Below are 16,280 nucleotides of genomic sequence, written 5' to 3'. Positions count from 1 at the left end.
GTAACTCATGAGCCCTGTCTACAACGCTCTTTTCCCACGGCCATGGCTCATGAATACCGCATTCATTTGGCGCTTAGTTCCGCTAAGTAGAATGTAAAATCCCGCTTTTCCATTTGCACAAAGAGAATCACGCCCTCTTTTACATTGTTTCTAATCCAGCTTTCTAAAGCACACCCCATCTTTCCCACTCGTCTGTAGTTCCGCACAGCAGCAGAAATGCGTCCAATTTTAGTTTCACATTTATTAAGATCTTTTTAAATATTGAAAAAAATAAAAATTATATTGAGACTTATACCAGGAATGTAAATATTTACTCACAGCTCAGAATTGAAATTAGATGTCAGCGTAGTTCTCGAATAATTTTTTGAGGACCGTTTGAAAACCGAAGCTAACACATTTTTTTCGGGTGATTAAGGCGGTTCGACGGACACCATTTTTCGTGTCGAAGCGACGTGCGATGTATCGCATCGATTCGTTCCATAATTTCAGCCACTTATCATTTTTTTAAATTTTGAGATCGCACTTCTGTTGTCATGAGACTGTAGAATTCCCGTGCTAAAGTTGACAAAAAAAAATGCAACGTAATAAAGGCGTGGTTTTTTCAGACGAAAAATATCGCATTCGAGTGCAGTTTCGACATCAGTATCGAATGCGATATTTTTCCTCTAAAAAAATCGCGCCCTTATTACGTTGAATTTCTTTGTTAAATTTGGTACATGAATTCTTCAGTCTCGCGACATCAGAAGGGCGATCTCAAAATTCGAAAAAAATGGCAAGTAGCTGGAATTGTGGAACGAATTGATGCGATGTATCGCACGTCGCTCTGAGACGAAAAATGGCGTCCGTCGAATCATCTTAATTCTCATTTCCATCATTTCAAATCTCCCCTCTTGCGCCAATTTTTTTTAAGTCTATGTCGAGCAGCACTAGTCCCTCTCTTTCGATTGTAACATTCTCTCGATCAGTAATTCTTTTATACTTATCCAATGGCTGAAGATTAGAAAACTGCGCATAAGCTTTGCGCCTATGACTGCAATTTAGTAAGCAACTTGTAGCAAACCGTAACACATGCTAAATAGTTTTGCATACGAATGATAAAAAAAAAATTTAAAAAAATAGATAAATAAAAAAAGGTTGAAGTAAAGAAAATATATTTAGGCAAATTTATCTGAAAATTATCTTTAATGGGACAAAAATGATGTTTCTGCTCGTGAATTTGTAGCGTACCCACTTAAACAGCACTAGGTAGGCGCAGATGTAAACGCTTGAAACGGACGTACTAATACATTGAATTTTTTTAGAAACGATTTTTTCCCTCTCACTTTTTGGCAGTTTTGTAATACTGTCAGTAATTTTCGCCGCTCACTGCGTGTTTGCCGTAGCCTTCTCTCGCATTTTACCAGAAAAGGGAAGTTGACATCGAACAAGTTTCGACGACCATTCCGATCTTAATCATGCGAGTTTGGGGTGATTTTTGGTTTCAGTCTCTTGTCGAAACTCGCTTGGCGTCGTAAAAATTGGCGATTAAAGCTCATCGAATGTTGGAGTGAGGTTGTCAGCTCTTGCGACTAAATTGCATTTTGGTCCAAAATCGGCGTGGGTTGAACAAAGTTCAATGAAGAGCCTTTGTACTTTATTTTCTCCCCGTTTCTACTCACTGAACAGAGATAAACAGAGACCCTCCACTGGTATCTTGGCAATTCTGGAAGCTTTTACTTTCCAGCATCTCTGGGTGACTGCGACATTCAACCGTTAACCTATAGCCTTGATACGTCAACTCGACTATCGGATTTTGATTGATCGGATTTTGATTAACCTTTCCTCCCCTTATAATGATAATTTTTTAACTTTAAAATCATTTTTTTGGTTTTTCTACGAAATTTTACGGTAGAATGACTGTTCTGCAATCCTATACAGAGACCCATTTGGCAGCACCGACGCCGGAAGAATCACTATTGACCACTTAGGCTCCCGTGTGAGGATGCTTCGATGCGTTTTTGCCAGGTTTTGTATGAAAATGGGCATATTTTGTATGGGTTTTAACAGGCGGAAAACGCTGATTTATCTGGCAACTATGGCTCTATGCGCCGATGATTAGCGGAATTTATGGCTTGGAGTCTTTCGGGGAATGTCTAACGCCGAAGATGAGTAAGAAATCCGCAACTTTATGGATCCTTCAATCAAGTCCGCCGCGAGATGCCCCGCCGAACCTTCCGCTCATCTGCCGTCCGAACGAAAAATCCCGTATTATCCTTCACACGTCGCCATACTTCTATTATGTTAATGAGCGACAAATTTTATGGGAAGCTTGAGAACTTTCTTCCAATTTTTCAGAAACTGTGTTCACAATTCACAATCTAAAGAATCTGAAAATGTGTGCATAGGTAGACTAAAACATGATATCTTCAAAAATAATTTGTTTATGGGTGGGGGGGGGGGGGGGGGCATTTGGCAACATTTGAGTTATCTTACGGTGTGTTTCTGTAACGTAACTTAAGTATTAGGAAGGCCCCAGAATCATGCAAACGACGTCTGGCGAGGCGTGAATGATCGATATATCCCCATTTAAAGCTACGGTAAAGAATCGATTATTAAGGTGTTCGTTGCGAACACCCTGTTTATCGATCCTTTTCCGTGGCTTTAATGGCAGATCAATCGATTTATCGCAAAGCACGCCACGCCACTTCAAATTAATAATTTTACGCGAGGCCTCCGGACGATCCCGTAAATCTCAATTTGCTCATAATTAACCGTGTTTCCGGCAACTGATATTTGCGCGTCTTGAACCGCTCGCAGGTTTGATTTATTCCCGAGGATTTTAGGAGTTGACATCCTGCCGCATTGAAATTCTTCCTCCCATCAATCTGCCCAAATCCAAGAATCTGAGCATTAACAATCGGAAATTCCATCAATCAATCAATCAAAAAAAAAAAAAAAAAAAAAAAAAAAAAAAAAAAAAAAAAAAAAAAAAAAAAAAAAGGGCAATTATCGCCGAAGGACTCCTTTAATATACCGGTGATTTTTCGCGTATTATACTTACATCAGGAAGGTATAAGTCCCATAATAAATGATTTCTATACTGATATCATCATAGCTAATATTCATGTAACAAGGTGGCAAAATAGTGTCGGTTCCACACTATTTTTCGGGGTGAACAAGGCCAAAACAATTAGAGTAAAACATTTTGAGCTTGAAAGTCTCTTTTAAAATACCAGTGATAATATTAATGTATACCCAGCCCAATAATGGGTAATCTTACGGAAGAAAATTGCAAATATTGCCTAGTGGTGTTGGTGCCAAATGCATAAGTGCCACTAATTCTTCTAGGTGTGTATTCCTTCTATTCTTTGCAGCTGCACCTCAACAAATTAGCACTTGATTTTTAAAACCCTCTTCCTTTTCATGATCGTGATAATTTCGTCGCGTAAGCGCCCAAGTCACTTTAATCATCACTTGCCGCAAAAATAATGACATAATTGACCGCGGGGAGCGCTGCTTATTGTCTTAGTGCCTAGTGCATTGTTATGCAATTATGAACGTTTGTTATTGTGCTCAACGTCCCGTTGCAACGCCCGTCTTTTGCCGTGCTGAAGAAGAACGCCGTATGAACTCGCCGAAGATGCCACATTTCCTCCGACAAAATTCTGATTTCCGAGATAAAGAATGAATATTTTTCTTTAATATTTTCAGACACATCAGATTTAATTGTGACTTAAATCCTGTACAAAATTCAATGTATTTTGTGCATTAATAATTTTGAAAATTCGAGCTTTAACGCAGCTATTTCGCAACGTCCAAGTGGTAAAACGGCGATTTTTCTCAGCATGCCCGGCTTGTTACTAGCGCATTTTGCATACATATGCAATTTCGCGCTTCCAGCCGTCAAGATCCGATTAAAACAGTCCAGTTTAAAGAAACTTCCTGTAAGTGTGCGAAGCCATAGTCTGCCTTCGGTCGCCCCCCACAAAGCTCTGTCTTAGCTTTCCTAGAAAACTGTTCACTCCGTCTTGCAGTTCTCGTGAAATTCAGCGTTGGATTGTTTCGTCTGAAGGTCTGAACTGTGACTGCATGGGCGAGGTCATGAACCAGCACTGCTAAACTAGAGCTAACGAATTTCTCGCTATTATCTTGAACGAATTCAAAACAAGATTTGTGCCATTCTGTTGTTGTGCCTCGAAACGAGATTGTGGGCGGAAAATTCAGGCATTGAATGAACTCGTCGAAAGGAATTTTTGAAAATTGAGGTGTTCGTTATTACGAGTAAAGCTGATCTCGAAGAATTTAGATAAAAAATGTGGAGTGTCAGGACTCAATGTTTAATTTTGCGACTCTCAGATCTTTCTGTTTGTTGTAAGGCCATAGAAATAGCGTTTTAAATTACGTAACTCAACACTGGACTCTTGTATCATCTACATAACGCTTTACGGCCCCCTGTCTGTATCCCAAAAATTTTAGGAAACGTAGCACTGGATATTTAAAGTATATTTTTAATGATATATTGTGACAGATGTCGAAAAAATGAGGATGATACATTTTACATTTCGTATTTTTTACCGAGAGATAAAATTCAGTACCCCTAATTTAGCAAAATGCCTGATAGTCTGGTGTGATTCATTTTTTTTTTGCAATTCGGGACCTTCAATTAGAGAATATTCATTTTTAGGCTCTACAATTGGATTACATTTTGCAATAAGGAGCCACATTTCTGGTTCTTCCATAAAATGACCTTTCTGCATAGGGAAACCAATGACATCTGTGTTGTTCCTAAAATAAGCCAGAAATGGTGGTTCCTCATTTCAAAATATTGTCTAATTCCGCAATGCTGCCCTCCATAAAATGAAAGCGTTACTTTTGGAAATAGACGATCAGATTCGTCCAATGTTGTCTGATTAATAAAAAGCGGAGAAATTGATTGAGCATACCTAACCCAATTTGCAAAAGTTCTCTTTAAGTATTTAATGAAACTAATGCAAACAAACACAATATTGAAATAAAGCAAAGGAAAGGGAAAGCTCTCGTAACGGCGCAGAGATACAACTATTCGCACGTGATGGATGTCCGTGTTGCGTGTGCGAAATTGAAGGCGCGATGGCATGAGGCGTGAACTCGCAATACTCCGCTCTATGTTGCCTAATGAAGTGTCGTTCCTATTTAGGAAATAATTTTATAATAACACCAGATTACACCTCTCCTGTTTTCGGCTGTGTTGCTCACGTAGCATTTGGAGCGTCTCCGCACAAAATAAGAGTAACGGAACCAATAGAACTTCGAAGTAAAGCTCAGGAGAGGACGCGCGACGATGACGGCGCAGAGATACAACTATTCGTACTTGATGGATGTCCGTGTTGCATATATGCGAGATTGAAGGCGCGATGGCGCAAGGTATGAACTCGCAATGCTCCGCTCTATGAATGGACCACTAGACAAGGTGCAGAGTTAAGCATCCTGACCAATTTTTCTTAACCAAAATTCCACGTAAAACACGACACGCGGAACGAATGTTACTAAAATTAACACCTAACCAAGATATTAAACGTTTCTTGACCAAGGCTCTGACCAGTGACCCCTCTCCTACTTCTTTATTGTAATGTAGAGTAACGCAGTCTCATACCCTTCTCCCCTACCCTAGAGCGTAATTTATGAACGCTCTCATACGTAATTTCTTAACTTTAGACCAGTTTTTCTCAAAATCGCAGAAGTAACATGCAAGTTATGCTGAGTTTTGCCGTGCTAAGGAAGAGCGCCGTATATTTCAGCCTGCAGACGTTGCCAAGTATCCTTTTACAAATGCGCGAATTTTCGGGAAAATTTGCAAATATTTCTCCTCTCATTTTTTAAAAAAAAGTTTTTCTCAATTTGATCCAATGTGTCTTAAAATTTCAAGAAAAAATATAAGTCATTATTTTCCCTCAAAATACATACTTTATCAGAGGAAACGTGGCAAGTTTCGAATACCAATACGGTTTTTTTCTTGAGCACGGGAGAGTTGGTGATCCGCTAATTAAACAAATCGGATTGCCGAAAGCTGTGCTCTCTATCCTTATCTGATCCTTTGGATAAGTCATTTATAATTGGTGTCAATAGTCCGGTCCAGCGCAGTGTCGCCTATTCTAGCCGAAGTTGTTGCCCACCCACGGCACGTGAAATCTACGATATTTACCGTCGTTAAAGCCTCTCCAAACTATGCCTTTTTTTCCCTCTCTAATTGGAGTCCTTTTGCCCATTTTAACCGTGCCTCGGGGCATTCAATAGTCACAATAATTCAATTTCGTTCGTCACTAATCATTCATCGAGCCTGAAGCGATCGAACAAAAAACTGTTAGCAAGAACGCGCGTGTGAACGGATGTGAAAACTAATTGTAAGCGCTAACATTTTGGTCATCTGCACGCACTTTTTTCAGCGGAGAGTTTAACAAATTCATGAGTGAGGATTAATTCATTCAAATTTGCAGTTTTTTTTTGTCCGACGTCTCCCATTGACTTGGACCCACTATGCGCCGTTCGACGTTATGGACAATTTGTTGTCATAAGCAATGTCGCTTTTCCACGAAAGTCCTTTCAACGTTTCCTACGCGTTTCAGGTTAGGGACATCAAGTCTCGCTCCAGATGGAAACTATTTTTGGAGAAACCCGCTGGTTTTTCGATCGGGTCCCTCGGGTCGTGTTCGTCGGTGGCGTCGCTGCGCTTCCGGACGCGAGGATCCCGGCCTGGTCTGCGGATGTCGGTCATGCGAAAGGCCAGCATGACCTTCTTGGCAGCGACACGCAGGAGCTTGCTCCAGTGGTCAGTACCCGCGCCTCGAGGAAAAACCGCGTATCTGGGCAGGATCCTCGTTGAGGTTAAGTGGTTGTCGCTCGGGACGGGAGCTTTGGGGCCTCCCCCGGGCGCCCGGGCGACGGACCCGTTGGACCGGCTCCTCGAATTTCTCGCGCTCAGGACAGGACGCCACGCCACGCCGTACAGTGGAACGAACCACTAGGAGAGGTCGCACATGAAATTTTTGGCTAAAATTTACAATTTTTATGTTTATCTCGTCACAAATTCAATTTCAAAGGGTGTGTCCGAAAGGAAATTTCACGAAAAAATCAATGATACCAGTCTTAAACCTGCGTGTTTCATATGTTCGAAAATACAAGCTTTCAAAGCTTCCAGATTTTGTCCGACTTCCTCCATTGACGCGGTCCAGTGTGCGCCGCCGCTTGCTCCTCATCTTTCCGCCTTGCAGCTTTTCCCTCGCCGTTGCACCTCTTGGCGTGTGACGACTGACAACTAGGAACTACAATTTCTGGCTCCAGTGCCGTGAATCGGGATGTATCGATTGTTACGCCATTTAAACCCACGGAAAAATATCGGTAAACAGGGTGTTTGCAGCGCTTAATAATCGATTCTTTACCATAGGTTTAAATGGCGTAACAATCGATTTATCCCAATTCACGCCACGCCACTGTCTGGCTCATCTGTAAAAACCCTCACATGCTTAAGGAAACTAATGGTGCGTTGTGCATTACATTACATTACATTACAATTACATTTTTACCAGGAGAATCTTGGGCATATCTAACTGAAAATTTCACTGAATTGTCTCCTGATCTCACGCATCATGAGAAACATCTTGGTCAGCAATTGCACCGGCTCAATGCACATTCTTGTTGAAAAATTATTTGTTTGAGTCAATGCAGCAATCCTGGAATTGAGTTACATTTCTTCTTCCAGGAAACGATGAGTTATTCCATCATTTTCTCCAAAGACGGGAAAACAACTTACATTAGTGCCTAACACTTTTGGTAAAATGGTGTCAACCACAGGCACTAGGCTTGAGCATGTTACAGCCTGTAGATCTGGACCTTAAAGCTGTAGGGCTCAGCATCTGTGGCATTAACTAGCGCTATTTTACCTGGGCTCAGCGCTAAGTTGTTTTTTACTTGTGCATAAGAACGACCCATTTTATTCGAAAAGACTCCCTCATTATTTTTCTCTTTATCTTTTTTGTCTATTGTTTTGTCTACGAGATTCAATAATCAGCGCACCGAATTTTCCCGACTCTCTAGATTTTCCAGGCCTGTGGAAACCCTGGAGTAGTTTGCAGCGTGAACATGTAGGTTCGTCTTTTGTCTGGGAAGCGAAGCATTTACTGTCAGTGTCAGCAGGGTGTCTGCAAGTCCGGATTTTTTAAGGGCGGTCCGGAAGAACTGAAGAAGTGCGGAAATTCCGTAAGAACTTTTTCCCGGAATTTTTTTGTCATTTTTGTCGCAATTTGAGCAAGAAATTCAAATTCGTGAAATTTGTCGAATCTCGTCAATTGGAGCTACTGAAAAAGTACTGAATTTTGCCATTGAGGAGGTACTGAATTTCTCGGAATGTACTGAAAAAGTACTGATTTTTAGCCGGCCTGTTTTAGTAGACACCCTGGTATGCTGAGGGCTTCCTTTTCCTGACGCTTCAAGATCCGCCACGCGGCTCCATCCGATGTATGCATCTTCCATCTTCTCGGAAGATGGTGATCAGAGAATTCCCGGAGGGCGAGAGGATGTCGGGTGACCTTGAACCAATTAAGAACAGCTGATGCACTGGCTAGGTGCTTAGCCCCTGGGATGATTGGCCGCGTTACGCAAATCACCTGCTCGGCAATGCCCGCGGGTCACGGATGATCCCTTCGCGGTCCCCCTGTTGCCCCCCCGTTGCCCCCCCTCCCACCCTAATCGCATGACTCCAATCGATTCGTCCGGTGGCGGCCCAGTCCGGCTCGCTTCCACAGCGACGACGACGGTCGAACCGGACTTGGGTCGCCACGCGCAGCGCCCCGTGTCTTGGATGCGTGGTTTTAGATTCAGGGTTGCCACAGTCAGGGAAAATCAGGAAGTGTCAGGGAATTTTAAAAAGTCGGGGAAAATGTGTTAAATCACCTTCATTTGCTTTCCAGAATGAGTTTGAGGTCTCGAACAACAACTTTCGCCTGAAAACTATTCTCAATTATGCCCTCTTAACCATCCGTCACATCTTCAAAGGAGATGTTGCATGTGTGAGGAATCTGCGATTCGACTGTTGATTCTTACGTAAAAGTTCGCGAGAAACACGATGGTGCCACTGGTTTTCCCTGAAATCAACTCTTAAGCTCAGAAAAAGCTCTCAAGTGGAGGCCAAAATGGAGGGGATATCCCACGCTATCCTGAGAGTCCACCTCTCTATGCAAAGATAGGAGCAAATATATTGATAGGGCTCCCACTTTATTTGGGGACTCTAAAATTGAAAACACGGCAAAACTGCTAATGTATTTGCTCCCTATCTTTGCATGGAGAGTTTGTCTTGATGTAGACATGGACTCTCAGGATAGCGTGGGATATCCCCTCCATTTTGGCCTCAACTTGAGAGCTTTTTTTTGAGCTGGGGAGTTGATTTCAGAGAAAACCAGTGGCACCATCGTGTTTCTCGCGAACTTTTACATAAGAATCAACAGTCAAATCGCAAATTCCTCACTTACGCAACATCTCCATTGTCAGGGAATTTCGCCAAAGTGTGTCAGGGAAACTAGGGAATCGTCAGGGAATTTCATTTTCTAAATTCTGTGGCAACCCTGTGGATTGGTTTTTTCGAAGGGAACTTGATTTCAAAAATTGGACACCATTTTGCAATGCGGAACTATACGTCCGACTCGGTTAGAAACGACGTATGCAACATTAGTTTCCCCATGCTTATGAGTGGTTTTACGGATGAGCTAGAAATTGTAGTCACTAATAGCAATATGTAGTCCAGTTGAGGCATTACTGTTCTCCTCGGAAACGGTGTACGCTAAAATCGTCCCATGTTGTCTCGCGAATCGAGGGATTTTCTCGAAATTCGTCCCGGAAACCATGGAAAAGTTAGAGAACTCCACCTTGCTCTGTGTTCACTTTGCTAATCCTTTATTTACGCATATCAGAGAATGATACTTGACTTGAAATTCACACGTAAACTAGATTTTTTTTTTAAAAAAAATAAATAAAAAAAAAAAAAAAAAAAAACTTCTTTGGCGTCCTACTTTTCCATTTTTTATTTTTCTGCGGGGGCAGATTGGCGTTTGTTTATCGTGAGTCTCGCAAAATCCGCACACTTACTGCTTGAGTTTTACGGTTTCGGGGCCACGGTTATTGTCCGATGGCGCCGCTCAGTTCTAACGTAGTATTTTAACTGAATTTTCACATGAGCCCTGGAAAGCATGGAGTATTAGGACTCATGGGGCTCATCTCAAATCTCAGTCATTCATTGATGTCAAGTGAGCGCGAGGCGACGAATGATATTATTTCACGGTGGCCCTTAAGTGGAGCACGGAGGTAACGATCCAGCCGACTCATTGATTTTCCAAAGGAGGAGCTCCGAATCAGAACGCGCGGTATTTCAATTCAGACGCATTGTCGGCTTCCATTTATTTGATCAAATTGATACCTAGGCGAAGAAAATGGCTATTGTTTTACAAGCACGATACTTCCTCCGACGGACAATGGAATTGATGAGTTAATTGTTTTATCTGATCGACCCGGACTGAACTGATTTTGCCGCTCTGCGCAGGATCTTTCTCCCCGCGCAGAGTTTTCTAACTCATCTTGGATGGGTTTGTAACTCAGAGTGTTGAGATCATGATCAGGAACAGTAGGTATAGATCCATGGAGAAAGCCGAAATACTTATATTTCCAGTGGCGAGGAGTAAATGATCGATTATCGATATTTCCCCATTTGAAGGTATAGTATAAAGAATCGATTATGTTCGTCGCGAACACCCTGTTTATGGATCCTTTTCCACAGGTTTAAATGGCAGATCAATCGATATATCGCAAAGCACGCCACGCCACACTGGTAAAAAAAAGTAGCTTGGATCTAGAGTCCAGACTCTTAAAAACATTGACAAGAAAAAATACTCTTGATTCAAATGGAAATCCGCTTAAATCAAGAGGCTTGGCTCTTCGATTCAAGGGAAAATCCGATTGATTAAAGAGTGTTTTTTCTTATCAATGTTTTTAAGAGTCTGGACTCTTGATCCAAGCTACTTTTTTTACCAGTGCATTGTATTTCGCTTGCTGTGGGATGTACTTAGTATGCTAGGAAATACATAGAAGCAGTAAGATCTTATTCTCCCTCCAATTTTTTTTTAAAACCAAAATTAATAAGTTAATTTAGTAAATTTAGTAAAGAGTTTAATGAAATACTCGGTCAGTTGTTGCGGGTTGCATACGGTGCCCCTGAAAAATCGCTGAAATCTCATTGGAAATAAAATTTCATCCCGTGAAATTTCCATCTGCATCCCCGGTTCTGGTTAATCCAAGGCTTAAGAAATCTTGAAAGACTGAGCAGTTCTATCGCTGGGTAGGGTTTTAACCGTTTGGTTGTTAGGAATTTCTCCGAGGTTGTAGAGGTGTTGTTAATGCACGCTACCGAGCTGGCTGACCTGCAGCGCGTGGCGCAACCTGTAATTACATGCTCCGTACGAAAAATTAAGGTATGCTTCTCGAAGCAGGAAACGATGAAGGAAGAAGTGCCGCTAAGAGCCGAAATTAGCTCTACTGCCCGGCCCCTGCCTTTCCCTTGGCTGTCTTAGCCTTCCTTCAACTCAGCGTTTTTCACACTTTAAGGTCCATACTTTCGGTGATTCCTCGCCACGTTGGATAACGATTCGATAATCGATTGCTAATATCTGAATTTTAGATTATGTAGTTTTTTTCGGTAATTTCTTTTTCTTCTTCGAACTAGTGTAATGTGTCTTGGATGACAAATTAAGTTTTCTATTAAATTAAGAAGAACCCTATTTTAAAACTTAAAAAAAAACTTATTTGATGACCTAAAAAGTTGCAAAAATGAATTCTGTCTCCTAAAAATCGTTTCTTTGCCTTAAAATGTTTTCTTTAATTGAAAAACAAGAATTTTTTTTAAACTTCAAAGAAATGATCTTTACCACTTTTAAATTTAACAGTGACGATGAGCTGAATGAAAGATGATGGCAGTTTTAAAAGGAAATGATGATGATTTTCATTTAATAAGTCGAATGCTCCGTGAAAATCTCTTCAGATTGAATTGTTTCAATTCGTATCAAAATTCCCTCGTGGATCCAAACCCAACGAAGACGAAGAAGTCAGTTTAGCGGTGTCGCCTTCTGGCGGTTATTAACTGCACTGATTCTGCTGTGCTAAGAAGGAACGCCGTATGAGCATTCGAATGTTGTCAAATTTCTTCTCAAAAAATATCTGTCTTTGAAGTAAGTTACGAATAGTTTTCTTTGAAATTTTCAGACGTTTTGGATGAAATTTCGAAAAAACTATCTCCAAAAAACCGAAGAGAAATATTTACAATTTTTCTTGAAAATTCGTTTTATTTTCGAAGAAAATTTGGCAACTCCTGATGGTTCATACGGCGTTCTTCCTTAGCACGACGGAATTGCCCCGAATACCCGCCTCCCATCATTTCGGTTCGCTCCTAGCAATCCAAATGTTACCGGTTCCACCGCATCATCTGTTCTGAGACCGAATTTTCTCGGTGTACTTAATGAGGGTAATTTGCAGTGGCGTGGCGTGAATTGCGATATATCGATCGTTATGCCATTTAAACCTATGAAAAAAGATCGATTATCAGGGTGTTCGCAGCGAACACCTTAGTAATCGATTCTTTACCATAGTTTCAAATGGGGAGATATCGATAATCGATTATTCACGCCACGCCACTGGAATTTGAAACGCCTCAGGTTCGATAAATTTCGGAACCTCCTAATATTCTGGTTTAGTTTGTGGATCGACGCACGCAGCTCTGAGTCCAAGACCTGAGCTGGCCACGAATCTTGGTAAATGTTACTTCGCCGTCTCCAATAGCGTGCATAGCACGCGAACTAATCCGCATGATAAGTCCAATATTATGCATCTCATTAGATCAGTGCTCCGAGGCATCTCATCGTAAAATTGTTCCCACCACAACTTCTTGCATCTTCAATAAAGCAGAGTAACAAGTTCATTGAGAGCTAGAAAATTTTGCCCACCCTTGAAAGTCGGAGTAAAGTCACGAACCTTTGCTATACATGACCGTGACATGTTTTCTTACTTCTGGAGCGTTGCATTATTTTAATTTCAAGCGACTTTGCGCCTAAAATGTTTTGAGTTAAGAAGTTTGTATGCGTAATTTTCCCAGAAAAGTACTCTAGAAAGTCGGCAAATTGATGTTTAAAATTCCTGTGAAGTTGGGATTTTGAAATTTAAGAAAACGTGTCACCCTAAGAAAAGATACGATATATCAGTTTTCACGAACTTGAGGAATTATTTAAGACGTAGCGCGGAGAAGGGAGAAGAAATAGTATACAGCAGTGCGTACTTGAACAAGGAAGCGTCGAAAAAAGTACTGGTGTTTTCCTCCTCTGTCCAACTATATATGTATTTCGAAATTGGCAATATGATTTTCCGTTTTGCACCGTGACATGATATTTTAATGAACGATCAAATAACTGTAGCTCTGTATTTTTGTTTCAGGGACTCCTTTCCTCCACCACCTCCTCTTGTGCTACCACCTTTCATAGTGTTACCCCTCCCTCTCCAAATTTCGACGCCCCACCTCCTCCTTTACCACCTCTTACCAATGGAGGACAACCGGTAGAAATGTTCCAGGAACCCGTGGAAGAACAGGTTAGCTTTATTCAATCTCCACTTTTTATCTTCTTCCTTTTTTATGTCTAGTGAATTTCTAAGATTTATCGTGACCGTCGGCGGAACCAGAGATATCATTTTATGGAGGCGAAATTTTCAAAGAGGCGATTTTTGTTAAGTACGGGGCTCATTCATTGCATCACTCGGAGAGATTCTTGAAAGAGTAAAATCACATGGAATGAGGTGATACAAGAACGCCTTATTGCTTTTTAACTCACCGCACAATTTGGTATACAAGATTGTGAATTGAACAGTCAGCAAGACTCAAGTTAAGTCCCATTCACGGGTGAGAAATACAAACATCCATCCATTGTTTGTTTGTTTGTTTTTTTTTTTATCTGCTGAATTCAGATTTTGTATCCGGAGCTCAATATTTTGAAGAGGAGAATGTAAAAAATTGGGACATACTGGTTTTATCGAGCTGTAATGAATGACAATTATTTCACTCACTAGCAGTCATTCGATTAAATGAAGTGTGCAAACTTCCGCTAACACGCTTCGCGCTTTTAGATGTCGCTATTACGTGAAAAATTGGTCACTCTCCGTCGTAAAATTAGCTTTTTAAAAAATTTTCTCGATTATAGTTCTCGAAAAGGGGATGATGAGCGTCATTAAGTGAGGAAATCAAACTAGCTCTCGAACTTTCGTCAAGTGTCAAAATACCTATACATACATATAATATTTCTAAGATCGGTAAAAAATCATTTTCTTCAAAATTTTCACCTTTTTGGTGACATAGAGACGCTTTATTACCCCCCCCCCCCCGTCCTCATCCGCAATGTGCCCCTCCCTCGAGGTAGTACAATCAATTTTTAAACGTGCGCCTTTTTGATCGCTTGAGAGACCTCTAACATTTTTTTTCTTTTCAAAATGATAATTGATTAGGGCACCTCCTATTTTCGGCTTTGTTGCTCACGTAGCCCTTGAAGAGCACTACTACAAATGAGACAAAAGAAACTAACATAAAATGGAAATAGAGCAAATGGAAAGACGGCGCAGAGATACAACTATTCGTACTTGATGGATATCTGGGTTGCATCTGCAAAATTGAAGGCGCGATGGCGCGAGCTGTGAATTTGTGATGTTCTGCAGCTCCGCTTTATGCAGCCAGTGCGTGAGAAAAGTTAAGAAACAAGGTTCGATTATTACGCCTCTCCTTTCTACGGCTGTGCTGCTCATACAGTCTTTAAAGCACCTCTAAAAATAAAAATGAGACGAACTGAAAAAAAAACACCTAGTATGGAAGTGAAGCCAAGTAAAAGGAGGTGCGTTGGTAACGGCGCAGAGATACAACTATTCGTACATGATGGATGTCCGTGTTGCCTCTGCAAAATGGAAGGCGCGACGGCGCTAGGCGTAAACTCGCAATGTTCCTCTCTATGCTGCCGGTGAGGTGTCGCTCAGATTCGGGAGAAAAATTTAAAATGCCCGATAACGTCTCGACTCTGTTGTTCCTTAATTTTTTCTTCTTTTTTCAATTTGAAGTTCGATTCTTTTTTAAACGCACAAATATTTGAAGTTACAAATAATCAAATTGCCTAGTTAAACTTGGCAGTAGCTGATGTGGCTTGGTTCCTTTCTGCTAAACTCGGTCCAAACCATCCAACGACTGGAGAAGCTTTCATTGACCAGATAATATAAACATCAGGAACGCTATCGGAATTAAAATATTGAATATGCACCAAAGAAATAGCTGAAAGTTGAATTAAATTCGATTTTCATGTACGGAGCTCTGGAGAATTATATTCTTTTCCCCTAGAAAATCCCGGGGAAGTGGGAGAAAACTCGGGTTCTCATCAGGGAATGAGCTCCTGAAAATCAGGGAAAATTAGGGAATGAGCCTGGTGAAAAATTCTAGACACCATGCCGTTAGCGCGTTTAACCCAAAGCGATCCAGACGCTGGTTGCGAGTGCAAGTGCTTGGTGACGTAATTAGAATGTTTTTTTCGGCATTGTGTCTGGAGCGTGGAGCGTTCTCTCGGAGGTCAAGATTTCATCTCAAGGGCTGATTTCACCTCGAGGCGTGCGTGACGTTCCATCACGTTTTTCATGTCTCGTTTATCGTATCGTCCACCACGTGAAAAATTAGTTTATGAAAGAGAGGCCCCAACCGTGAACTCTAAATTCGTTGTGGCCACGTAGCATTACTGAGACCGAGGAACAAGGAACAACATGCCGCTTAACTGCAGACAACAGAGAATTTGCAGGTGTCTGAAATTTGATGAATTTCGTGTTTAAGTGGAAACTCCTGAGAGAACTGCAGTTCTCATGAGGATACCCTTGGTTCATTAATTCAGCAATTATCGGAGAAGATATGACAACATGATCTAATCTGCTAAAATATGTGTTTTTAAATGGGAAATGCCGCCAGATGACGTCACTAAGCGATGCATTTTCTCACTTATAAATCTATTTTTATACTATTTTCCATATCAGAAAAAAATTATGAAAAATACTGTGAAATCAGCTCTTTAAGCACTTTCAGATAAAACAATAAAAAATTTGCACGCAAATTCTCCATTCTGGCAAAAATGAGCTAGCAAATTTGCTGAATTCTACAGTCAAAATTACGCTAGGTGATGTTAGCATTTTTCGAATTTTGCATGGGAACACTATAATAAAGCTGTGAT

General features: G+C 41.0%; 2 protein-coding genes across 10 annotated transcripts in view; both read left to right on the top strand.

The window, feature by feature from the left end:
• LOC140223932 (uncharacterized) overlaps positions 1–13,634 on the top strand; it is an 84,759-nt gene extending 71,125 nt beyond the window's left edge. Inside the window, exon 3 of the mRNA XM_072296458.1 lies at positions 13,477–13,634. Within this exon, the coding sequence (XP_072152559.1) occupies positions 13,477–13,600 (124 nt within the window). The 3' untranslated portion in view covers positions 13,601–13,634. The remainder of the gene's footprint in view (positions 1–13,476) is intronic.
• The window catches only part of pyd (zonula occludens-like protein polychaetoid), a 321,021-nt gene that overhangs the window by 102,965 nt on the left and 201,776 nt on the right, over positions 1–16,280 (top strand). The window lies entirely within an intron of this gene.

This window comes from Bemisia tabaci, chromosome 2 (genome assembly GCF_918797505.1).
Source record: "Bemisia tabaci chromosome 2, PGI_BMITA_v3".
In the NCBI taxonomy this organism is placed as follows: domain Eukaryota; kingdom Metazoa; phylum Arthropoda; class Insecta; order Hemiptera; family Aleyrodidae; genus Bemisia; species Bemisia tabaci.
The sequence above is the reverse complement of the archived record's forward strand: the minus strand, read 5'-3'. Positions and strand labels throughout refer to the sequence as shown.